General features: G+C 38.6%; 1 protein-coding gene across 9 annotated transcripts in view; it reads right to left on the minus strand.

The window, feature by feature from the left end:
* Positions 1-25,750, minus strand: part of epb41a (erythrocyte membrane protein band 4.1a) — a 159,426-nt gene that overhangs the window by 100,214 nt on the left and 33,462 nt on the right. For all 9 annotated transcript variants that reach the window (XM_060847138.1, XM_060847135.1, XM_060847137.1 and 6 more), the window contains exon 2: positions 1,230-1,707. In XM_060847138.1, the coding sequence (XP_060703121.1) occupies positions 1,230-1,700 (471 nt within the window). In that variant the 5' untranslated portion in view covers positions 1,701-1,707. The remainder of the gene's footprint in view (positions 1-1,229; positions 1,708-25,750) is intronic.

Genomic DNA, 25,750 nt, shown 5'->3' on the forward strand with positions numbered 1-25,750 from the left:
CGTGATCGCAGATCGACTTGTACAAAATAGGACAGACACTAGAGCTTTAATCAAGTTAAATGGAAGTCTAATCATGGACATTTTTTAAAAGGTGACTGTTTTCCAAACATCATATACAGAGAAACTCTAACTCACCAACAACATAACGTTTGGTGATGCAAAAACAACAAACAGATTCTGAGAAATGGTTGGTCAGAAAAATGTTTTCTATCCGAAAGTTGCTGTTTTTGTTCTTGAAATGAGAAAGAAAACCACTAATTCAAAGCAAAATGGATTGTGACCTTTTCATTAATCCTTCTGACTACATGAATGTATTTATTTAATTGACAATTGTTAGGATTCAATACTATGACTGAATGTATTGCATATGCGTACAATTTTCTGACAACTACGGAATCAACATAAGACTTGAAAACAAATTTTGTGAAATGGATGGTAGGAGTTCTTATTGTATTCTTGCATTGTAGATCAATAAGTTAGGAAGAAAAAGCAAAACAGTTAAATTGTAAATAGGGAGAATGGCTGTCAGGAATAATAATTTAGCAGATTTATTTTGTTATTAACAATTACATTTTAAGTTCTTAGTAATTTTGATAACTATTATGAATTTGGATAACTTTGGGAGCATTGGTTTTTATTTCAAAATCAGTGCTTCAGTCAAAAACCTATAAATTAAAAGAGAGGACAGGAATCTTTGTATCTAAGAACACCTTTCACAATAATGTATGTTTCATCCAAGCTCTGTATATTGCTATTGTAGAGCTTCCCTTGGGACATAGAACCGCTTTTATGGGCGGCACAGTGGCAAAATGGTTAGCACTGCTGCCTCACAGCGCCAGATTCCCGGGTTCAATTCCCACCTCAGGCGATGGACTGTGTGGAGTTTGCACATTCTCCCCGTGTGTGCGTGGGTTTCCTCCGGGTGCTCCGGTTTCCTCCCACAGTCCAAACATGAGCAGATTAGGTGAATTGGCTATGCTAAATTGCCCGTAGTGTTAGGTGAAAGGGTAAAATGTAAATGAATGGGTCTGGGTGGTTTGTACTTCGGCAGGTCGGTGTGGACTTATTGGGCCGAAGGGCCTGTTTCCACATTGTAAGTAATCTAATCTAAGTATCTATGTATTAGATGCTAATTGTAAATCAACAAATTTAAAGCAATAAATAAAAGTTTCCCACCACGTAATGGTTATCCACCTAAGAATGGAATAAATGACAGAAACACCTGTTACCTGTGTTTCAACACTACTCAGGGAATGTAAATCTAAAGTTGCTTCTTCTTCAATATTATCATCCAACTCCTGATCAGCAATAGGGGCCCCTTGTCCTCTTTCTTCTTTTTGCTCTACAGAATCCAGTTGTTGTTGTAGTTGTATAGCATTGTCCTCCACAGAAGTTAATCCAGTTTCCTTTCCACACTCTTCTTCTGAAATCTGAGATTTGGGTCTCTTGAGCCAGCCAGGTAAGAAGCGAGACAATCCTTTGCTGCTTGAGGACTGCTCCTTCTCTGCCTCCTCTTTGTGGGCTGGACCACCGTTGACTGGTACTGCTGCTGTTTGCTTGTCCACTACTTCTGTGAGCTGCTGATTCTCCTTTGGCAGTTTCTCTGTTTTGTCAAAGTTGGGAGGCTCTTGTTGCTCAGAACTTGACTGCTGCTGTTGGGGATTTCCTGCTGCAGTGTTTGAGCTAACTTCTGTGGCCATGATGAAGCTGCATTTAAAAACAAAAGTTAAAAAGTATAAGATACAAATGCTTTGGACGGTTACAGCTAAAGTACAGTATATTATGATTCTCTGACTCAATATAATGATTCCTGAGATAAACATGATAAAATGAATTTCTGAACGGTCAGAAGAAATGAAATGTTACTCAGTATTTAAGTTAATGAAGTCACAAAGCAAAGTATACAAATCAAAGGAACAATACCATTCCTGAAAGGAATATATGGTGGAATTATATTTTCTAATAAAGCAGACATACCATGAGGCTTTAGAAATAATCTAAATGTTTTTAATGTTTTTCAGGGGATATCTGGCAAATTAAGCAGGGAGGAACAAGTACAGATTGTGTGTTAATCCATGGACAAATTGAGAGAAACTATGAATTTCACTATATTTTCTTCTTGCTGTAATAGAGCTGGATTATATTATGAAGATAATTTTGTTTTCAAACTATGTATCTTAAAAGTTATGTAGTTACACCCAAACTCTATGGAAACCAGTACCAAACAAATTGTCTTCATCTCCCAAGGAGACCATATCATATGGTCAGTCATTACCTACACTGCACAACAGAAGGGAACTACCTTGAATGAACTCCCTGTGCTGTCAAAAACAATTGTGCATCTGGCACTAACTTGTATATTGGACTCCAATATGCATACTTCTAAAAAGCAGATTAGCTGCTAAAATACCAATGAAGCAATTTCCCCCACAGATCACTGTTTCAACTACAAACCTTGCAAAAGCCATGGTACACCATTTGGGGAACCACCACATTTCATTATTTAGCAACATGGACCAGATTGTGGGGAGTGGGACATCTTTATGAGGCATATCACTGCATGATTTTTCCATCAACTTTTGGCTTAAAAGATTCTTGTGCCATACTTTATCAAGTGCATGTTGGTAACAACATTGTCACTGCAACTGGACAAACAGTATCTCCTTATCCAATGCAATTTAAGGATTGAGAAATAAACTGGAGACACAGAAGAAAGCAAATTGGAGCCAATATCTTACAGAAAGAAATGATAAGAACTAATGATGGGAGAGAGTGCTCAAGAGAGATGGAAGATTAAAAAAGGAATTTATTACATGTTTAAGTTCTTCTCTTCTAGTTTACGAAAGGTTTATTGACACTAACAATAACCAAGTCTTTAAAAAAGGCACTTATGCGCTTAACAATTATAACGTTCTGCTATGAACTTAGCCATAATTAATGTATGAATACACAATTTCTTAAAATAACAGCTAAGTGCCCGTTTCTGTTTGAGAAAGGCAATGGTGGAGCAGTGTAAGTTGTTCTGAAGATTAACAACTCATGCTATCACTCTTAAAAATGCCTCAACTTGCCCATTTTTTTGTGCAATAATGACAGCATGTACCATTAAATTTCAAGCAAACTTTGGATCATAAAATGATCTACACTAAAACAGAATCTGTCAACAGCACAATACTGTAGAAAGACATGCTACAATACTTTTAATATCCAGTAGAGACTTCAAGGCTACCTTAAGAAGCATCAGAAAACACCACAGTAAAGGAGAATGTGGATGAGTAATGATGGGCAATCTGTTTCATTTGTCTTTTAAGAGGAATATTTTGGGAGTATCTCAAATCATCTTAAATAGATCTTAAGAAAATTGCAGGAGTATGATGTCTCTTTGAACCAACCATTCTACTGGTCACAATTTTTTTTAAAAAAACATTAACCTGCTCGGTTTGTTCTGAATCCTGGAGCAGGTGGGACGTGAACCCAGGCTTTCTGGCTCAGAGACAGGGATACTATCGATGTGTCACAAGAGTCCCTCCACTGGTCACAATATAAATTTAAATGTTTCTCCCAGTTATCAACATGGCCAACTATATATTTTACCAATATTAGATTCAACAAACAAAACTACTGATTGATGTCCTTAACACACCCTAGAGACTAACCATTCATTGTGCAAATCCTTGCCTTACCAAACCTCCCAAAATGCATCCCCTCACATTTATCAAAAGTAAATTTCCGTGTAAACTTCCATTGCTCTGCCCAATTTACCAGCTGATCAACATGGATTGTAGCCTGAGATCATCCTCCTCATTATCAACACTACCACCAATTTCATGTCTGTAAGCTCACCAATTATACCTTCCAAATTTATATCCAAGTTGTTAAATGTGCAAAACAAAGTAGCAAGAGTCCCAGCACTAATCCCTGTGGTACACCGCTGGTCAGAGGCTTCTAAGTCATAAAAACAACCCTCCACCATCACTCTTTGCTTTGTGTTATGCAAGCCAATTTTAGATCCAGCTTTCCAATTTGCCTTGGATTCCATTACCTTTTAGACCAGTGTTCCATGTGGAACCTTGTCAAAGGCCTTGTTGAAGTCCACATAAAACACATCAACTGCACCATCATCAATAATTTAGTCACGCGTTGCATGCTTTGGAGTAAGTATCACTTCTTAATGTGAACTTAGAGGTTAATGTGTGTGCTATTTGAACAAATTTGTTTTTTTTTGTGGTGGAGGTAGCTTTGTTTTTATTTATTTTTTAACATATTAGAACAAGTCAATCTTCTAGCTCCACAGCATATGATTATAACCCAAAATTCAGAAAATATTTACCTGTATATGATTTTATTGCTTGGGATCCTAAGGCAGCTCACTAAGATTGCCCTTTTGATAAAAAGTAACCTGGATTGTTACATGGACTCAATATGACAAATGCAGTGCTGTTCATCAGATAAAAGGTAGATATTCCTATCATTATCAACAACATATACTGGATGATTACAATTCTAAATGTTTTCTATTTTTATGCAATGGCAAAAGTGAGGCACAAACCTACGCATAAAAAAGGAACCTCATTCAATTCCCTCCTAACTTTTCCAAAACAAAAATTTGTAATCATGTCTAATTACACTATATAAGACATTGTTACTGGTACTCAACATGTGCTGGTGGTCACAGTACCATAATAATCAAAACTTATACCATAACTACAAGTTATTTAGTACAAATGGCTGATTAATCTGGCATTTCAATGTATACTATATGTGTTCCTGCAATTTTGTGTACCTAAAAGGAAATATTAAGCACAGATGGGATAAACAAATTGCCAAGTTTGATTTGTTTGGATTGGCCCAGAGGGAAGAACTGAGTAATGCAGGCGTTAACCAGTATGTGTCAAGATTATTTTAGTACACATCAAAAAATAAAAAGAAAAAAAACAGTATAAACTTTATTTCCGGATCCACCTAGAAGCAAGCTGCAAACACTGCAGAATACTTGTAAACAAGATAGTTGAACTGAATTACGAAACAAACTAAAACTAACTCCCGAAGGAGGAAGTAAAGCCATGTCATTTGAAGAACAACATTTCAGACTAAGTAATAGGCCATGGCCTAATTCACATGCAAAGCAGGATATCCACCATGTAGCAATATGATCTGACAGTACTGGTCAATCTAATATACATTAAAAATGTTTGAACTAGAAAACTGACTTATGCTAATATCACAGGTATCCAATTGAGGTACAGGTATCCCCCGCTTTTTGAACATTTGCTTAGCGCCAATTCACTTTTAAGAAAGATGTACTATAGTACCTGTTTTCATTAGCCAAAAGAGGATTTTTGCTTTTACGAGAAAGTGTACACAGTAAGAGTGGCACTGACAAGCGTCTTATCCGGGACCTAGACTCAGCATCAAGCCGCCATAGCTCTGAACTGTGTCTGTGAGCATCTGTGCTTTATCTCGATTTATTTTGTGCATCTATTAACAAGGTGTATCCTAATGTATCAGAAAAGCCTAAGAGGACTTGGAAACCTGTTAAGCTTCGAGTAAAACTGAATGTAACTAAGCATTTCCATCATGGTCAACAAAATAAAGACATTGTGTGTGCATAAAACTTACTTGGTCCACCATTCATACTATTTACATGCAGAGAGAAAGAATCTTGAAAGCTGCCAAAGTTACTATTGGTTCTGCTAGTAGCAAGTCGTCTCTTTTAGTCGGCATCCAATAATTAATAAAATGGAAAGTCTATTGCTTGATTGGATTGAGAGGTGTACAAAGTGTGATGTTCTGTTATCTTATACTGAAGGAGAAATAAGTCAGACTTTTTAATAAGCTGAAACAGAAAGCACTGGATGATGGGTGAGAAACTGTTGCAAAAGTGGAATTTAAAGGTGTTCATGAGTGGTTTGATTGGTTTTTGAGGTGAGATCAAAACATTTTTTGGGAAGGGTCAAAACTTTTTCCCATATAAACGAATGGTAAGTGCTTCTTCGCTTTACGCCATTTCGGCTTACGAACAATTTCATAGGAACACTCTATTTTCAGAGAACGGGGTACACCTGTATACACGAAGAATCAACCTGCTTGCTGATTCAAACAAAAGCTAGAAATCCTGGTGATTACCAATTTCAATCTGGACTCACTACTTTTCAACCATAATGGAAGAGAGGTGAAAGGCATTTTAGTCTTCTTCCTCTTCTTTTAATGACAAGATCTCAATATCAATTAAGTGTACAGTATTTTAGTAGGGCTCTTGGCACAGTGGTGGCACCTTATCTTGGGACCAGGATGCTCAAATTTCAATCCCACCTGCTCTATCAATGTATAGTAACATCTCTGAAAAGATTGATTAAAAGTAACTAAAGAGGAATCTCGATTATCCGAATACCAATTATTCAAAAATTGGATTATCTGAAGGAGATCTCGAGGTTCCGACAGAATCATTATATCAAAGACGTGTGTCCAACACCATTGCGTCTTTTGTTTACAGTGATTAAAAGTGCAGCTAAGAATAATCCTGGACTGATGGGAGCTCAGGCACCATCTCTAAATGACTGACCTCCCACCCCCTCTCCCTCTTCCCACATGTTCCCTGGAGTTCTACACAGATGATCTCTCCAACATTGTCCTGTACGGGCAGAGGTGGAACTTGTCAAAACGTTGCAGTAAAAAGTTGTGCGCGCATGTGCTTGCGTGCGTGCATGCTATTTGGAGACTCACCGCCTAAAAAGCAGTAGCAGCAGCAGTAGTCTTGTTGTTGAGTCCAGTCGAGCTGCCCCGGAGAGGGCACGAGAGCGTGCAGGAGGGGAGTGTGGAGGCAGACGGTGGGCGGTGTTGGGGGGGGGTGAGTGTGGGGACAGATGATGAGTGTGTTGGACAGAGTTTGGGGGTGGGGGGCCGGGGGTAGGGCATGTTGGACAGGGTTTGGGGGGTGGGCAGGGGGGCGGAGTTTGAGGGGGGCATTTGGCAGGGTGGGGGCTCAGATGCGCTGTGCTGCTGTCTCCTCTTCAGAACAGGAAGCAGACTTAATAGGAAACTCCAAGCCCCAGAGGAAAGGCATTGAATCAATTAACCGAATAATTAATTATCCAAACGAAATTGTGCCTGCCCATCTCGTTCAGATAATCAAGGTTTTTCTGTACAGCATTACAATAGCTCTTGATGTGTAACTAGGAAAGCTGATCAAAAAATTATGCAAGAAAGATTTTCAAATGGATGTGTGCAAATATTAGGAAAGCTAAACAGAGGAAGAGTGCTAATCTACATTGATCGGTCACTCAATGTACCATCTCCATGAACTGCAAGGTAAGCCCATGCTTTGATAAGAAGAGAGTGACAATGCATTCAAGGATTGTTCAAAAGCAAAAAATTCATACTCATGGCATCAGTTACCTGATGGCTAATGGTGGTCTTCTAGGACAGTTGTACAGAAAAACAAGTCGAATAATTGGTTGAAATGGTGCCCAAAGAGAAATATCAGTTGCGAAAAGTTCAGAACAAAGTAAATATTCTGCTAAAGATTCAATTGCTTAAAATCCAACTGCTTGAGAATAATTGGCTTAAATGTGAGTGGTTAGAAGGATTAAAGAGGCTTCACAGAAGTGTTTGCGACTTTTGAGAAAATTTGTAGCTCTGGCTGAGGTTCAAGTTGTAAGTTTGCTCACTAGGCTTGCAGGTTTGTTTTCAGATGTTTTGTCACCATGCGCGGTAACATCATCAGTGAGCCTCCAGTGAAGTGCTGCTGTTTTGTCCCACTTTCTATGTGTGTGTCTTGGTTCTTAAAGAGGGAGATATTATTTCCAGTTCTTTTTCCTCAGGGGTTGGTAAATGGGGTCCAAATCAACATGTTTATTGATGGAGTTCCAGTTTGAACACCAGGCCTCTAGTGCGGGCCTCTGTTTAGCCTGTGCTAGGATGGATGTGTCGTCCCCATTGACGTTGTGTCCTCTTCGTCTATATGTAAGGATACTAATGATACTGGGTCATGTCTTTCAGTGGCTAGTAGGTGTTCATGTATCCTGGTGGCTAGTTTTCTGCCTATCTGTTCGATGTAGTGCTTGTTACAGTCTTTAAATGGTATTTTGTAAATGACTTGACCGAAGGGTCCGTTTCCATGCTGTACATCTCTATGACTCTATGCTGGTTGTTGGTATAGGGAACTTTAGGTTCATCAGTGGCTGTTTCAATACGTTGGTACATTTTTAGGCTACCATGATGCCAAGGAGTCAGTAGTCCGGTAGTCATCTGAGATGTCTGCTATTGCAGCTAGTGTTTCTGGGCATGTTGTGCCTACTTTTATGGGTTTGTGTGAGGTCAGTGCAGGACAGAGAAAGAAACCCACATTGCTAACTGACAGAGTTAGCAGTTACTGACTTTGCTGTTGAACTCATACATCGCTGTACATCGGCGTGCGTCTGGGAAAATTAAAAAAAAAGAGTGAAATTCACAACTGATCTTGGAGGAACCTGTTGTGAGAGGTCACAGCACAGAAACAGATAAGTAGATGTTTTAAGCATGGCCTTAAAATAAATCTGCAGTAGTGAGTAGAGTGCGCTCTTTCTTCATTATATGTTTTATTGAGCTATGTCTCTTGATTAAACTTAAATATAAGCCATAAGCGATTCCTGATGAAGGGCTTATGCCTGAAACGTTGAATTTCCTATTCCTTGGATGCTGCCTGACCTGCTGTGCTTTAACCAGCAACACATGTTCAACTGTGATCTCCAGCATCTGCAGACCTCATTTTTTACCCTATAAGCCATAAGTATTAATTTAACCTGGAGCAGTGTTTTGTAGAGGAATAAGACAGTGCTATTTACTGGATTTTTAGATTGAAACAAGCAAAAATGGCCTTCAGTAGAGTGATATGCTCTTTTTGTCGGATGTGGGAGTTTAGGGGGAGTTTATGGGTTACTGAGGATTAAATGCTGTTGTCATCCTATCACACTGAATGGATCGGTTGGAGAGACAGTTAGAGGCAATAAGAATTTACAAGAGCAAGGGGATGTGATAGATGGCAGTTATAGGAAGGGGGGTGGGGTGGGGAAAAGTCTCAGATACAGTCACTTAGATGGGTAAACTCCAGGAAAGGTAAGAGAGGTAATCAGGTAGTGCAGGAGTCTTCTGTGGCTATCCCCATTTCAAACAGGTATGCTGTTTTGGAAAATGTATGGGGTGATGGATTCTCAGGGGAAAGTAGCACGAACAGCCAAGTTTCTGGTATTGAGACTGGCTCTAACGTAATGAGATACGTCGGGTTCCAAGTGATCGATTGTATCAGAGGACTCTCTAGTCAGAGGTACATACAGACATTTTTGCGAAAAATCAGAATGGTGGGTTGCTTCCCTCGTGCCTGGATCAAGGATGTCTCAGAGAGGGTGCAGAATGTTCTCAAGGGAGGGAGGAGCTAGCAGGTGGTCATTGTACACATTTGAACCAACAACATAGGCAGGGAAAAGGTTGAGATTCTGAAGTGCGATTACAGAGTGTTAGGCTGGAATTTTAAAAAGGAGGCCTTCGAGAGTAGTAATATCTGGATTACACCCGGTGCTACAAACTACTGAGGACAGGAATAGGAGGATACAGCAGATGAACACATGGCTGAGGAGCTGGTGTATGAAAGAAGCATTCACATTTTTGGATATTTGGAAGCTGTTTTGGGGTAGAAGTGACCTGCACAAGAAGGACGGATTGGAAGGGGACTAAATGTACTGGAAAGGAGATTTAAACTAGTGAGGTGGGAGGGGGGTGGTGTTGGTGGGGTGTGGGACCCAGAGAGATACTGAGGAAAGATTTCAATCTGAGACTGGTACAGTTGAGAACAAAGGCAAGTCAACCAACCAACCAACCAACCAACCAACCAAACAAGTCAGGGCAGGCAGAGACAAAGCAGCGAACAAGGTAGGACTGATAAATTAAACTGCATTTATTTCAATGCAAGTGGTCTAACAGGGAAGGCAGATGAATTCAGGACATGGTTGGGAACATGGGACGAGGATATCATAGCAATTACAGAAACGTGGCTCAGGGATAGACAGGACTGGCAGCTTAATGTTCCAGGACACAAATGCTACAGGAAGGATAGAAAGGGAGGCAAGAGAGAAGTGGGAGTGGCATTTTAGATAAGGGAGAGCTTTACAAGGGTACTGAAGGAGGATACACCTGGAAATACATCCAGGGAAGTTACTTGGGTGGAACTGAGAAATAAGAAAGGGATGATCACTTTATTGGGATTGTATTATAAACCCCCCCCCAATAGTCAGAGGGAAATTGCGAAACAAACTTGTAAGGAGATCTCAGCTATCTGTAAGAATAATAGGTTAGTTATGGTAGGGGATTTCAACTTTCCAAACATTGACTGGGACTGCCATAGTGTTAAAGGTTTAGATGGAGAGGAATTTCTGAAGTGTGTACAAGACAATTTTCTGATTCAGTATGTGGATGTACCTACTAGAGAAGGTGCAAAACTTGACCTACTCTTGGGAAATAAGGCAGGGCAGGTGACTGAGGTGTCAGTAGGGGAGCACTTTGGGGCCAGCGACCATAATTCTATTCATTTTAAATTCTTGATGGAAAAGGATAGACCACATCTAAAAATTGAAGTCCTAAATTGGAGGAAGGCCAATTTTGATAGTATTAGGCAAGAACTTTCGAAAGTTCTTGTGCGCAGATGATTGCAGGGAAAGGGTCGGCTGGAAAACAGGAAGCCTTCAGAAATGAGATAATGAAAATCCAGAGAAAGTATATTCCTGCTAGGGTGAAAGGAAAGGCTGGTAGGTATAGGATGACTAAAGAAATTGAGGGTTTGGTTAAGAAAAAGAAGGAAGCATATGCCAGTTATAGACAAGATAGATTGAGTAAATCCTTCGAAGAGTAGAAAGGCATTGGGGTATACTTAAGAGGGAAATAAGGAGGGCAAAAAGGGGACATTGGATAGCTTTGGCAAATAGAGTTAAGGAGAATCCAAAGGGTTTGTACAAATACCTTAAGGACAAAAGGGTAACTAGGGAGAGAATAGGGTCCCTCACAGATCAGCAAGGCGGCCTTTGTGTGGAGCCACAGGAGATGGGAGAGATACTAAATAAGTATTTTGCATCAGTATTTATTGCGGAAAAGGGCATGGAAGATATAGAATGTAGGAAAATAGATGGTGACAACTTGAAAAATATCCCTATTACAGAGGAGGAAGTGTTGGATGTCTTGAAACACAAAAATGGATAAATCCCCAGGACCTGATCAGGTGTACCGTAGAACTCTGTGGGATGCTAGGGAAGTGATTGCTGGGCCTCTTGCTGAGATATTTGTATCATTGATAGTCACAGGTGAGGTGCCGGAAGACTGGAGGTTAGCTAATGTGGTGCCACTGTTTAAGAAAGGCAAGGACAAATCAGGGAACTATAGAATAGTGAGCCTGATATCGGTGGTGGGCAAGTTGTTGGAGAGAATCCTAAGGGAAAGGATGTACATGTATTTGGAAAGGCAAAGACTGATTAGAGATAGTCAGTATGGCCTTTGTATGGGAAATCACATCTCACAAACTTGATTGAGTTTTTTGAAAAAGTAACAAAGAGGATGAGGAGGGCAGAACGGTGGACGTGATCTATATGGACTTCAGTAAGGCGTTCGACAAGGTTCCCCATGGGAGACTGGTTAGCAAGGTTAGATCTCATGGAATATAGGGAGAACTAGTCATTTGGATACAGAACTGGCTCAAAAGGTAGAAGACAGACACTGTGGTGGAGGGTTGTTTTTCAGACTGGAGGCCTATGACCAATGGAGTGCCACAAGGATCGGTGCTAGGTCCGCTTTTCCTCATTTATGTAAATGATTTGGATGTGAGCATAAGAGGTATTGTTAATAAGTTTGCAGATGACCCCAAAATTGGAGGTGTAGTGGACAGCGAAGAAGATTATCTCAGATTACAATGGGATCTTGCTGAGAAGTGGCAGATAGAGTTCAATTTTGATAAACGTGAGGTACTGCATTTTGGGAAAGTAAATTTTAGCAGGACTTCTATACTTAATGGTAAGGTGCTAGGGAGTGTTGCTGAACAAAGAGACCTTGGAGTGCAGGTTCACAGCTCCTTGACAGTAGAGTCGCAGGTAGATAGGATAGTGAAGGAGGAGTTTGGTACGCTTTCTTTTATTGGTCAGAGTATGGAGTACAGGAGTTGTGGCTGTACAGGACATTGGTTCGGCTACTGTTGGAATATTGCGTGCAATTCTGGTCTCCTTCCTATCAGAAAGATGTTGTGAAACTTGAAAGGGTACAGAAAAAATTTACAAGGATGTTGCCAGGGTTGGAGAATTTGAGCTATTGGGAGAGGTTGAACAGGCTAGGGCTGTTTTCCCTGGAGCGTCGGAGGCTGAGGGATGACCTCATAGGAGGTTTATAAAACCATGACGGGCATGGCTAAAATAAATAGACAAAGTCTTTTCCTGGGGTGGGCAAGTCCAGAAGAAGAGGGCATAGGTTTAGGGTGAGAGGGGTAAGATATAAAAGAGACCTATGGGGCAGCCTTTTCACATAGAGGGTGGTACATGTATGGAATGAGCTGCCAGAGGATGTGATTGAGGCTGGTACAATTGCAATATTTAAGAGGCATTTGGATGGGTATATGAATAGGAAGGGTTTGGAGGGATATGGGCCGGGTACTGGCAGGTGGGACTAGATATGGTTGGGATATCTGGTCGGCATGGACAAGGGTTTGTTTCTGTGCTGTACATCTCTGGGACTCTTAAGATGTATGATCACCAACTAGCCACCAAATGAATTCCTGATGGAGGGCTCATGCCCGAAACGATGACTCTTCTGCTCCTTGGATGCTGCCTGACCTGCTGTGCTTCACCAATGCCAGAAATAGAACTACAACTCATGGATCTGTAGTAGATACTCCTATAGTCAAAATGCAACCTCTAATAAACTGGCAACTCAATACAGTTAAATTATGGCTTATTTGGAACAAATTACATTCACTTCACAGCTCTATTTCAATGCCTTGCAACAAGTGTTAATGTACACTGACATAAAAATGCCTACTGAAAAAGACAGGCAGACTTTGATTTATTTGGTATCTCTGAGGACAATGGGATGTGCCACAAGTGTTTTAACAGCAATGAAATATTTCTGAAGTTGTAATGTCAGAAATGGGGCCATCAATTAGCACACAGGAAACTCTTATAAATAAAAACGTGAAAATAACTGATAATCTGTTTTAGAGACATTACTGGGGAATAACTGTTGGCCCAGACAGTGGGGATTGACTTCCTCCTCTTCTTTCAATAGTACTATGAGGTCTTTTCTGCCTAGTTGATAGGAAGACAGGCCTAATTTAAGGACTTGTCTACAAAGCACCACCTGACAGTGCAGCATTCCCTCATTAGTGAGTGAAACTAGGGTGAAAGTGCAACTTGAATTTGTGCCCTTCTTATTCAGGTGATGTTAACAACCGAACCACGGGTGACACAAACCATTATAAAATACAAAGTTTAGCCTCAATATGTTGGTGAATGATGGAGAATTGTCAATAGCTAATCTCTAAAGACAATCTGTTGCTAGAAAGTTCATAAATGAGCTTTTCCTCATCTTTTTGGAGGGATATGGGCCGGGTGCTGGCAGGTGGGACTAGAATGGTTTGGGATATCTGGTCGGCATGGAAGGGTTGGACTGAAGGGTCTGTTTCCATGCTGTACATCTGTATGACTATTTGTAAACAGTGGGTTTTTCTTAAGATATGTTTTATGATGTTAAAGTAAAATGTAACTGCAAAGTTTCAGTGGAATATTCCATGATAAAGAACCTTATCTGCCCAAAATCTGTCAGCAACAGTTCAGTAAATGCAAATAACCTTTTCAAAAAAATCAAAATAAGCAAACTGTATCTAGAATATCCAAAATCTATCAAAGGTTGAAAGGTCTTTTCCCACAAACTAATTAAAATGTACTACAACTCTATCCAATATCTAATAACAGTACTCAATGATTATTTCTCCATTATTCATTAAAGGTGGGGTATCTCAGCATGGATTTTTAGTATTGTAATTCAACAATTTTAAGTTTCCTTTCAGTACAATAACACAGCATTCCATGTTTCCGGTCAAGTGCTGCCTGCTTACATTTTCTACCTCCCTGAGCCAATATTGCATTTGCCCTTACACAACAATCTAATTGGATTTCAAATAAAAGCTGCAAGGCCAATACATCAAGAATACTATCAATTCTGCAATTTTCAAGAGCCAATTATAAGAACAAAAGCAATTAGTACTTTAACAAGATTAACACTGTACGAAAGAAAATAATATTAGGCACCATATAATTTAATGCGGCGAAAAGTAAAAGGGAGCATTGAATCCAATGTTTACCAATGATAGTGCAAATTCGCATTATTCTAAATCGGTTTTCAGCATAGGTACTGATGCATTACACTGTTTTCAAAACAAAAGAATAGCTTTCCTGCAGATATGTTAAAAATTACAGCTGATGAACATATTCACGTAACATTTAAGATTCAAACAAAATGTTTACCAAACCTATTCATATAAAATTCGCATATTCTATTAATGCAAAATATTAAGTTCAATGGAAATAGTCAAAAAAATTACAACTGCTTTATTATTCATATTCTAGAGTACACTAAACATTGTAAACCACTTAATAACACTCTTCATAAATTCTATTGCAGCACTGTCAATCCACTAAAAGTAGAATCTCTCATAACTGGCGAAAACCAGGCTTATTTTCAGCTGTTAAAACAAACTGCTGCACACATTTACATCTGCACAGTGCCAAGTTCTTTATGAATTGTAACAGCCTACTAATAAACACACAGCAAAGGCTTACACTGTCAGTATCCAAATGCAGACAATGATCTGAAAAGAATCCAAGTTTTTTTTGCCAGCTTAGTAACTACATTGTTTACTTTGAGATAAAACTGCAGCCACTAGTCTATTCAGAGTATCATTGTCCAAAGTTAATAAAAGAATTAGAACTGATCACCAGATAGCCTAGATTTTTCTCTTCCGAGGCAATGTTTTTAATTGACCTCATGACATCCAAGATAAATTAAACACCGACTCCACGCATCACTTTCTGTGCACAATAACATGTGGATACAAATTACCCATCTGATTTATTTTACTATTGAGTAGTATATCTCTGCCTTTGATTGTAAGTTCACAAGCTGGTGGTTATGAATAACCACACATGCTTTCATTATAATGAAGAGGAGCCCCAAATGCATTCATACTATTGACAATTTTCACTCATTTCAGTTCAGTCTAAAAACCTTACCTCACTCACTCGTGCATCAATATTAAATATCTGTTTCTCTCAATTCTAGGAGTGTATTATTTTACAAAACAGAATCAAATCTAGAGCAGCAGACTTTCTTGCTTAAAAGATATATATTATAGTCATCTTGCTCTCTAGAATTTTAAAAATAATCAGGGTTTAATCAATACATTACAGAAAATTATTAAAAGTTCAGAGTAGTTAATTGTTTATTTAAAATCATAAAGCCAAGTCTGGAATAAAAGTCAACACTACACAAGGTCAAAATTAAGATCTGTGGATTATTCTAGTTTTAAGCACAATTATTTACAAGTAAAAACTAATTTTTGTACATTCATGAAAACTACATTGCAACATTTAAATACTCTTAAATGTACAAAAGCTTGCCTTAATATCATTAGAAATTTAAATAATGGGTGAACATTCCTCATAATTGTATCAGAGCATGAAGATTCCATCTAAAGAAATTTGCCTCAACAAAATATTACTTAACTCGAAGCCAAGACCATCTGGAACTGTATCATTCACTATAACATTGGTTATACTACTTCACCATACTATTTCTCCATTTTTTAATTGCTGATAACATAACAACAAAAAAAAAGAAAGCAATACCTACATCTTGAGTTACAGTCAGCAAAACTAAGATCCAAAACAGAATGCCCATTCTGAGAAGTTTACATGTTTTCAAAATCTACAAACAGTTATGTTCAATCACAAGTGATGGAAGTTTGATTCTTTACTGTGGTTTGACCTCAACCACAGTGGTGCAGTCCTGAGGTCAGGATATGGTGAGATTATGCCACTGCATTAGTACATCAGCGACTTGAACAAATAAGATGGAGAACTCAAACTCATCAAGGCCGTTTGAGAATTTAAGTAAACAATTCACAATAATTTAATTAACTATTTGATAAATAAAGAAAATTCTAGCATTATTACAATCTTTGTAGTTTAATAACTTTAATAAATGAAATCAGAACTTCCAGTTAACAATGAAAGAATAACAAGATTTCATGTTTTAAGACCTTTACTGTAACCAACATACTAAATAAAAGCACTCTTGACCAAGCAATTTTTGGAGGCAACTTATACTTTCACATTTCACTTTTAAACAAAATCAAAAATCCCAATACTTGAGAGGCCATTTGATTTTTCTGTACCCAGTTAAAAGTGATTCTTTGCTCCTGAGGGGTTCCTTCTGCTCCTTTCCTTGATCAATCTGATAATTTAAACCTCAAAACTGTCCTTCATGGAAAGAGTTTGCTTGGAAGTTCACTCTGTAGTACAAGCTAGGAGAATCTTCCATCTTCACATCAACTCCTCAAAATTTCATTTCCCCTCCAATCCACGTCCAAGCTCACACCCACATACAAACATAGCCAAAGTTTTTTGTGATGCACTGTCTCTCCCCAGAACCTGGAAAACTAAACTGGTGATGCTCAAGGAGATTGACCAAGATGTAAAAAGGATGTTTTAGGGGAATCTAAAATGAGAAGTCTGGGTTTTAGGATAATTGTTAGCATGTTTAAAACCGAGAAGGAATTCACTATCCCAGAATACAGTGGATGCTAGGATATTGAGTAAATTTGAGGAGATAGACAGTTTTAATTAGTAAATGGGTTGGAGGGTTATGGAGAGTGGGCATAAAGTGAACTTGAAGCTGATATTAGATCAGCCCTTATTGTATTAAATGGAAGATTAGGTTCAAGGGCCAGAATTACCTACTCCCACTCATTGATTAGCTGAGCATTTCACCCCTCGTTCTTCTAAACTCTAGCCTGCTCAACTTCTCCTCTGTTCATTCCATGTATCAATCCAGTAAACCTCCTCTCAACCACCACCAAAGCATTTAGATCCCTTCTTAATAAAAGGGTATAAAAACTGGACACCATATTTGAGATGTGGTCTCACTAACACACTATTATTGAAGAATAACATGCTTATATTTATGCTGATTTTCTCTTGTAATAAACGATAGCATTCTATTAGTCATTTTTAATATTACTTATTCTAACTACATATTAACCTGATGTGACTCATGCATTACAACACCTGGAAATCTCTACAACTCAGTCGTTCTCCATTTAAGTTACTTTTGCTTTTCTTACTGTCAAAGTGCACTATTGCACATTTTTCCACTTTATACTCCACATGCAAGATCTTTGCTCAGTCGCTCAACCTATCCATATCAGTCTGCAACCTTCTCATTCTGTTCACGACACACTATCTAACCTATCTTGGTGTAATTTTAAAATTTTGCTATCATATTTTAGTATCTAAGTCATTGATACAAATTATAAAAATAATGTAGGCCATCACAAATGCTGTGAGACCTCACTTGTTTAATTCTGTTGATCAAAAAGACCAAAAACTTTGTTTTCTGCTAGCTGGTCAGCCAGCCAATCTTGTATCCTGTGAAGAGAGTATCTTTTTACTTTTCTATATTTGTGATTGTAGACTGAATCAGGAAAAGGACAGTTTTGAAAACCAAAGATGGAAGGGATTGCTGTATATTTTAACACCAAGCTACCTGCACCTACTGCAAGTGCGGTTTACAATATTGTTTGTTAAACTAATGGGGAAGGTTTGGGTGCAGATAAACTTACACCAGGAAGTTTGTATAAAATTACATTTGGCTGGCAGGCAATAAGTAGCTGATTAGTCTATGAAGTAGTGACCTTCTGCTGGCCAAACAACTATGTGATTAGCTCCTAGGTTGCTCAATAGCTTATAGTGCAAGTTATATTGTCAGAACACTTTAGACTTCCAGAAACGAAGTGCTATACTTCCCACTGTAGTACAATGCCTGAAGAAAGCCAATACATTTTTCCTTAGCACTTGCTGCAAGCTAATGCTTTTAATGATCTAGTCAGAGAGTTTATAACTTGTGAACCAGCTGCTCTATACCTCCTGAAAGTGAAAGTAGGTGGAGAAGAGACAGATTGATAGCAAGTCCTGATAAGCCAAAAGGACCATCTCAGCAAATGCTGCAGGCAGAGACCACTGAACTGAATTACTTGTTTACCCTCTCCACCCATAACACCAATTGTATTTTTCTGTCTATGTGTATTGGGGTAAATTAATAGGGGGGTTAGTGTTTTAACTAGAGTTATACATCAACAGCTCATGATTGTTTACCTATAGCTAGACTCTATTTGCAATGAATAATAACTTAAGCACGGAAACCTGGTCCATAATTTCTGCGGTCCAAAAAGAAAGATAAATTGGGAATTGAGGGATTTGATAAAACCTTTAACTTTTGAAACAACTCAGGAAGTGGGTGGGGGGGGGGCTTGATTTCTAGCACAATATCCCATTGAGGCATACCAATTCATGCTAGTTTTTTACCCCAACCACATGAACTCTTATCTCATTTATAACATTTTATGTGGCACCTTGTGAAAGTACAGAAGTATCACATAGTCAACAGATTCTCCTTTATCTACAGCATATATTGTTCCATCAAAGAGCTTTAATAAATTGGTTAAATGTTATTTCCTTTTCATAAAACAATGCTGACTCTTCTTGACAAAGTTTTGCTGAAGTGCTCATCTATAATCTCCTACATGACCAATTTTAATACTACACCAGTTGCCATGTAAACTGGACTATCATTTCCTGTTTTCTGCCACCTTTCCTTCCTAAACAGGGGGAGGTGTTATATTTGTGACTTTCCAGTCTGATGGAATCTTTCCAGAATCTAGCAAATTCTAGAAAGTTAACACCAATGCATCTAACAGGCTATTACTTCTTTTAAGACCCTAGGATGAAGTCCATCAGTTGTCGGTTTGGAGCTCCAACAGTTTGTTCAGTACCACTTCGTTGGTTATTGTGCTTCACTTCTTTCTACCTCCTGATTTACAGCTAAACTCAAAGCATTAATAACCAATTTGAAATAGTAACAGATGTAGAACACAGATGTAGAACATGAAGTGTTTATTTCTTTTGCTAGCTACTGGAATCAATATAAGGAGGAAGAGAATGCACTGTGTCTAATAAAAGATAGTCAACAGTGGTGATGGAATACACAAACATGACCATATCAATTTACATTGCATTTGTAGGATTATAACTTGCGAACAGCATTGCAATATCAATACTGAAGGTACATAGATTCTTCACACGTTACTGCTATAATTATATTAAGCAAAAATCATTACAAATATAAAAAAGTATCACAACTCTATTTTGCAATTATATTTCACAAGGTTCTACAACTCCGCCAGAGAAAATTTGTCTAACAGTAACATATTTTTGCACTTTTTTTTTAAAAAAGGACAAAGTGGAATTATAGGAGCATGTACTTATTATCCAACTGATATAGTAAATTGCAGTTATACTGCACCACCAACAATGGAATGGAAACGGAGTAGTGGAAAAATCAAAAATTGTATTCAAAATTACATTAGTCTTGTGCTCCCTTTGATAATATCCATTTACACACAAATGCATTCATCTCAGCTTTATGCTTATGAGTACAAATAGAGAGGAAATTCCAACTAAGATCCTTTTCCTTTGAGGAGTTTTGTTTGTGGTGAGGAAAGAGGAAGGAAGAAGCCTACAAGTCTTGCAAGGCTTATTACAATGTTACACAAATCAAGGACAGAGACGTGAAGCATAATACAGACGACAAAAGATTCACGAGGGGAAATAATGGATATTCCCCAGCCAAAAAAGCAACAACATAAAATAGTTACATATATTAACAAACACTACTTTAAGCTCCCCAGAAAAGACAGAGAGCAACTGGACTATTTAGTGATTCCTGCATGTACACTGTTGGTAAGGATGGCTGGTGAAGACAAATTTGGGTTCAGTTGTGACAATTTCTGTGACCTGACAGCTTAACAATATTCACTTTTATACTTGTGTAAGGCAAGTAATGTTGGGCTCATGCAGTCCCTACCTTGCAGCCAGAAGACAGAGGCCAAAGTCTGAGTTGTACAATAACATATTTGAAAGGTTATTAATAAGAGCAGAGGCCAAATGGGTGTGATCTCAAGGATTAGTCAGTGTTGTTGAATATTTCCAAGGAGAAGGGTGTAGTCTTCAGGACAGAAGAGGAAAGAAAACTTGAAGCAACAATAAAAACTCTACACTCCTGAGAGGATTAAACAAACCAGACGGAATCTCTCCAGACTCTTGTACAATCTGCTCCAGACTCTAATTTCAAACCAACCCACTTGTTCTGCTCCCAAAACCATTACGTAGCATAAGGTTCTTGGTGCAATCATGTGCATGTATGCACAAATGCAAAACAAGTACACAGCCCACTGATGACAGACATTATTGTCTTCATTGGAAATATTGTACATACACCTGCTCACAGAATGCAAAAGCTTCTTAGTAACAGTACAAACCCCAAACAAATAACAGCAAAAAAGAGATAATGCATTTCCACAATTTACTGGTGAATACAATCTCAAACATCCCTACTGTCAATTCTGAGCTATGAAATTATAACTGAAAACTGAAATGATACTAGCACTAAGATTTCACATCACTCCTGTCAGAACATTTTTAACAGATGAAAGTAAACCATAACCATAAGAACAAGGCCATTCAAACATTTCTGCGCAAGGGGGGGAAAACATGCACAATATTTTTATTACAGTAGCCACCAACGGCTTATACATCTCCAAGAAAACACAAATGCCACTTTAAAAAAATTAATATTGCAGCATAATTTCTGCTTAACACTTTATAACAGAGTCACATACATTGCAGTGCTTGAGATCTTTATATAGAGGTAGGTACCTAGGAAAACAAGGCCATGTTAAATATACTTTGAGACACTCAACAATGGCTCCAACACCTAATTATGTATTGGGTAGGAGACGAGTTTTATCTATTAGCTCATTTATAGGGCATGATAGGATCATGGTTATGGATGTAAATTTGCTCGCTGAGCTGAAAGGTTCATTTACAGACGTTTCGTTACCCTACTAGGTAACATCTTCAGTGGACCTCAGACAAAGCAATGCTGAACATTCCTGCTTTCTATTTATATGTTTGGTTTCTTAGGGCTGGTGACGTCATTTCCTGTGGTGAAGTCACTTCCTGTTCCTTTTCTCAGGAGGTGGTAGATTGGGTCTAACTCAATGCGTTTGTTGATCTAAAACTCCAACCTGTGCTACAAAATTGTGGTTATGTTATGTTATCAATAAAAGCCTAGACTAATAATTCAAAACATTAATTTAAATTGCACCACAATTTCAAAATTTCAATGCAATTTTTGAAGTTAAGTTCCGAAATTAATTCCCTGAAAGGATGACAGAAGTAAAATTAACTGAAAGGTTTGAAAGGAAATTGAATAAACACTTGAAAAACACTCAGGGTTACCTTATGATTACTACTACTACTACTACTACTACTCATAAAGCACCTTTAATATATAAAATTTTCCTCAGGCATTACAAGGAACATTGTAAAGCAAAACCTAACACTGTCGCAGAAGAAGATACAAAAAAAAGTCTGATAGAAGGGGTGGTGTAAGAGGATTCTATAGGACAGGATCTTGACAGGTGACAGTACAGTCACCAATGATGGAACAATTAAAACCGCAATTTTTAAGAGGACAAATTTGCAGGAGTGACTCTAGCAACATCTGGTTAGAAAGTTGCATTGATGTGTAAGTGGGTAAGAAGATTGATGGGCAGATGATGTGGTTAAGATGGTGGAAAAGGGTAGATAGGTCAGGATGGGAGAGATATTCAGGTTCGGTTGGCAAAGTGAGGACGGTTGGGTACTAGTTGTGTAGTTACCAGATGTTATACACTTGGTTTAATTGGTCTAGCATTTTCTTGATATCTACCCAGTTAAACAGTCAAAAACTGTCCAAAATCTTCAATTCCAGCCCAGATGTAGAGACATTCATCATCGGTTGATGGGATAGGGAATTATCCATTGAAGTTTGAAACTTCCTGGACAGTACAGATATAGATCTACACATCAGGATCCTGACAAGCAATTCCTAGCACTTGTTCAGCAATTGAAGGATTCAGCTCATTGTACCCTCAATTCAAGTTGAGATCTGATTAAAAAGCAAACAGAACAATGTGTTAGCAAATAAACTCAAGCTATCAAAAAGAGAAAAAAAACTCAAGACATAATATATTACCCACTTTTGTGTTTACATCAGAAAATTGGACAATAAGCAAAGATTTATGGAAGAAAATGGAGTCTGGATGCTAGGAAATATACTAAAAATGCCATATGCAGACCATAAGGCAAAAAGGAGAGGAATTTGAAATCTCAAGAAGACAAAAGCACCCCACAAAGTAACATTCAGGGTAATATTTTCCTATTTTATTACAGCTGGAATGTTAGAGATCTCTTCTTGGGGGAAAACATGCAGGCACAAAACAATCCTATAGGAAAGAAATGATACACTTAAATTTTTACATTCTACAAACTGAACAATAACCAATGTCAAATTGTACATGGAATAGTGCAGTCCAAAAGGCTCTCTGGCTTATGATTGATCTTTTCAAGAGAAATGTTAACCCCACCGCTTCACACTTTTCAATTCGCTTTTCAATGATATTGGAAATGATTGCAAAGTCATTACTGAATTGTTTGCATCACCCTATCAGGCACAGCAGTTTATAAACACTCAATAAAAAGCTGCTGTTTATTTTTCTTCTGACAATCACCTTGTCTCTTCTGGATTTTGACAGTCAAGCCACTGTAAACAGATCTTCTTAGCTTTCCCTGTTTCGAAGAACTATAGCTTCTGCAGTCTATGCACATAACTAGTTTTTCATTCATTCATGGAATGTGGATATCACAGCTCAGGATTTGTAGCCCAACCCTAGTTGTCCTTGAGAAGGTGGTGGTGAGCTGCCTTCTTGAAATGACTGCAGTTCATTTACTGCATGTAGACTCACAGTAAAAGACGATTTCCAGGATGTTGACTCAGTGACACTGAAGGATACCTTTCCAAGTCAGGTTTGGAGGGGAACCTGTAGGTGGTAGAGTCCCCATGTCTTTTGTCCTTGTCCTTCTAGATGGCAATGGTAATGCATTTGGAAGGCACTCGAATTTCTGTGGTGGATCTTGTACATGGTACATACCGATGCTACTGAGCGTCATTGGTTGGGTGAATGAATGTTTGTGGAAATGATACCAAATCAAATAACTGCTTTGTCTTGGATGGTGTCAAGCTTCTTGAGTGTTTTTGGATCAGCACTCACCTAGACAAGTGGGAAGTATTTGATTAGATACTGTAGGCATGGTATATAGATTTTGGGTAATCAGGAGGTGAGTTGAGTTATTTACTGTAGGATTTCTAGTCTTTGACCTGCTTTGTATCAACAATATTTGCATGGAGAGACCAGTTTAGTTTTTGTTAAATGTAATATCCCAAGTTGATAAAGTGGGAATAAAGTCAAACCTGGCTCTTAGACCATAAGACATAGGAGCAGACATAGGCCATTCAGCCCATTGAGTCTTCTCCGCCATTCACGGAGATTGTGACAGTTCTTGACATCAAGTTCATACTTAATTAAGTGTGGCACCAAGAATTTCTAGTAAAACTAGAGGTTATGGAAATTGGGGAAAACATTTTGCTGTTTGGAGGCATAACTAGCAAAAAGGAAAACGGTTGCAGCAGTTGGAAGTCTGTCATCTCAGCTACAGAAAATTACTGCAGGAATTCCTCAGTATAATGTCCTGGACCCACTCATCTTCAATTCTCTATCAAATGATCTTTCCTCCATTACAAAGGTCAGAAGTGGAATACTCACTTATGACAGCACAACATTCTTGACTCCAAAGGATACTGAAGCAGTTTATCCAAATGAAGCAAAACCTGGAAACATGAAATTATGTGCTTTGGCAAAGATGGAGATTAATTCTTTTCTCAAAAGGCTGTAAATCTGTGAACTTTGTTTTAACCACAGAGGGCTGTTGAGGCTGGATCATTAAATATATGCAAGGATGAAACTGGAAGATTTCTAATCAGTCAGGGAATCAAGATTTATTGAGGAAAAGAGGAAAATGAAGCACAGGATTATCATATTTTTGGAATTCAACTCTTTTGTCCAGACTTGAACTAAGGCTCCATGGCTGAACCAAAACAGAATGTCAATAAGCAGGTTATTGAAAACAACTGCTGCCTGGCATCACCAATTATCCCTTCTATTAAATTACAGATATCAAGAAAGCAGTGTGACCAACAGACAGGGTAGTGAAGAAGGCATTTCGTACGCGGATCTTTATTAGTGAGTGCATTGAGTACAGGAGTTGGGAGATCATGTTGAGGTTGCACAAGACATTGGTTTGGCTACTTTTGGAATATTGTGTTCAATTCTTGTCTCCCTGCTATAGGAAGGATATTGTGAAACATGAAAACGTTCAGAAAAGATTTACAAGGATGTTGCCAGGGTTGGAGGGTTTGTCTTATAGGGGGAGGTTGAATAGGCTAGGGCTGTTTTCCCTGAAGCATCAGAGACTGAGGGATGGTCTTATGGAGGTTTATAAAATCATGAAGCATGTGGATATGGTAAATAGACAAGATCTTTTCCCCAGGACAGGAGAGTCCAAAACAAGACACCATAGGTTGAAAGGGGAAAGATTTAAAAAGGACCTAAGGGGCAACTTTATCAGAGGGCAGTGCATGTATAAAATGAGTTGCCAGAAAAGGTGGTGGAGGCTGGTAGAATTACAGCATTTAAAAAGGCACCTAGGTGGATATATGAATAGGAAAGGTCTGGTGGGATATGGTCCAAACAGTGGCAAATAGGACTTGATTAATTTAGGATATCTGGTCGGCATGGATCTGTTTCTGTGCTCTCTGTGACTCTAAGAGTAGACATATGGGACAGTACAGGATATAGCTGAACAGTTTTCCATACTGTCAGGTGATGCTAGTGCTGTAGCTGAATGGAACAGTTTGGATCAAGGTGGAGCAAGTTCTGGAGTACACACCTTCAGTACTATCATCAAAACACTGTTGGGTATTAAAGTCTGGTGCCCTCAGCCATATAAATGATTTGGATGTGAACACAGGGGTATGGTTAGTAAGATTGCAGATAATACCAAAATTGGAGGTGTAGTGGACAGCAAAGAAGGTTACCTCAGAGGACAACGGTATCTTGATCAGATGGGCCAATGGGCCGAGGAGTAGATGGAATTTAGTTTAAATAAATGTGAGGTGCTTCATTTTGGAAAGGCATATCAGGGCAGGACTTATATACTTAATGGTAAGGTCCTGGCGAGTGTTGCTGAACAAAATGCAGTTTCACAGACTCCAAAGTGGAGTTGCAGATAGATAAGATAGTGAAGAAAGTGTTTGGAATGCTTGCCTTTCTAGGTCAGTGCACAGAGTATAGGAGTTGGCAGGTCACATTGCAGTTGTACAGGACATTGGTTAGGCCACCCTTGGAGACATTTGTGCACGCAATTCTGGTCTCCCTGCTGTAGGAAGCACGTTGTAAAACCTGAAAGGGTTCAGA

This window comes from Hemiscyllium ocellatum, chromosome 30 (genome assembly GCF_020745735.1).
Source record: "Hemiscyllium ocellatum isolate sHemOce1 chromosome 30, sHemOce1.pat.X.cur, whole genome shotgun sequence".
In the NCBI taxonomy this organism is placed as follows: domain Eukaryota; kingdom Metazoa; phylum Chordata; class Chondrichthyes; order Orectolobiformes; family Hemiscylliidae; genus Hemiscyllium; species Hemiscyllium ocellatum.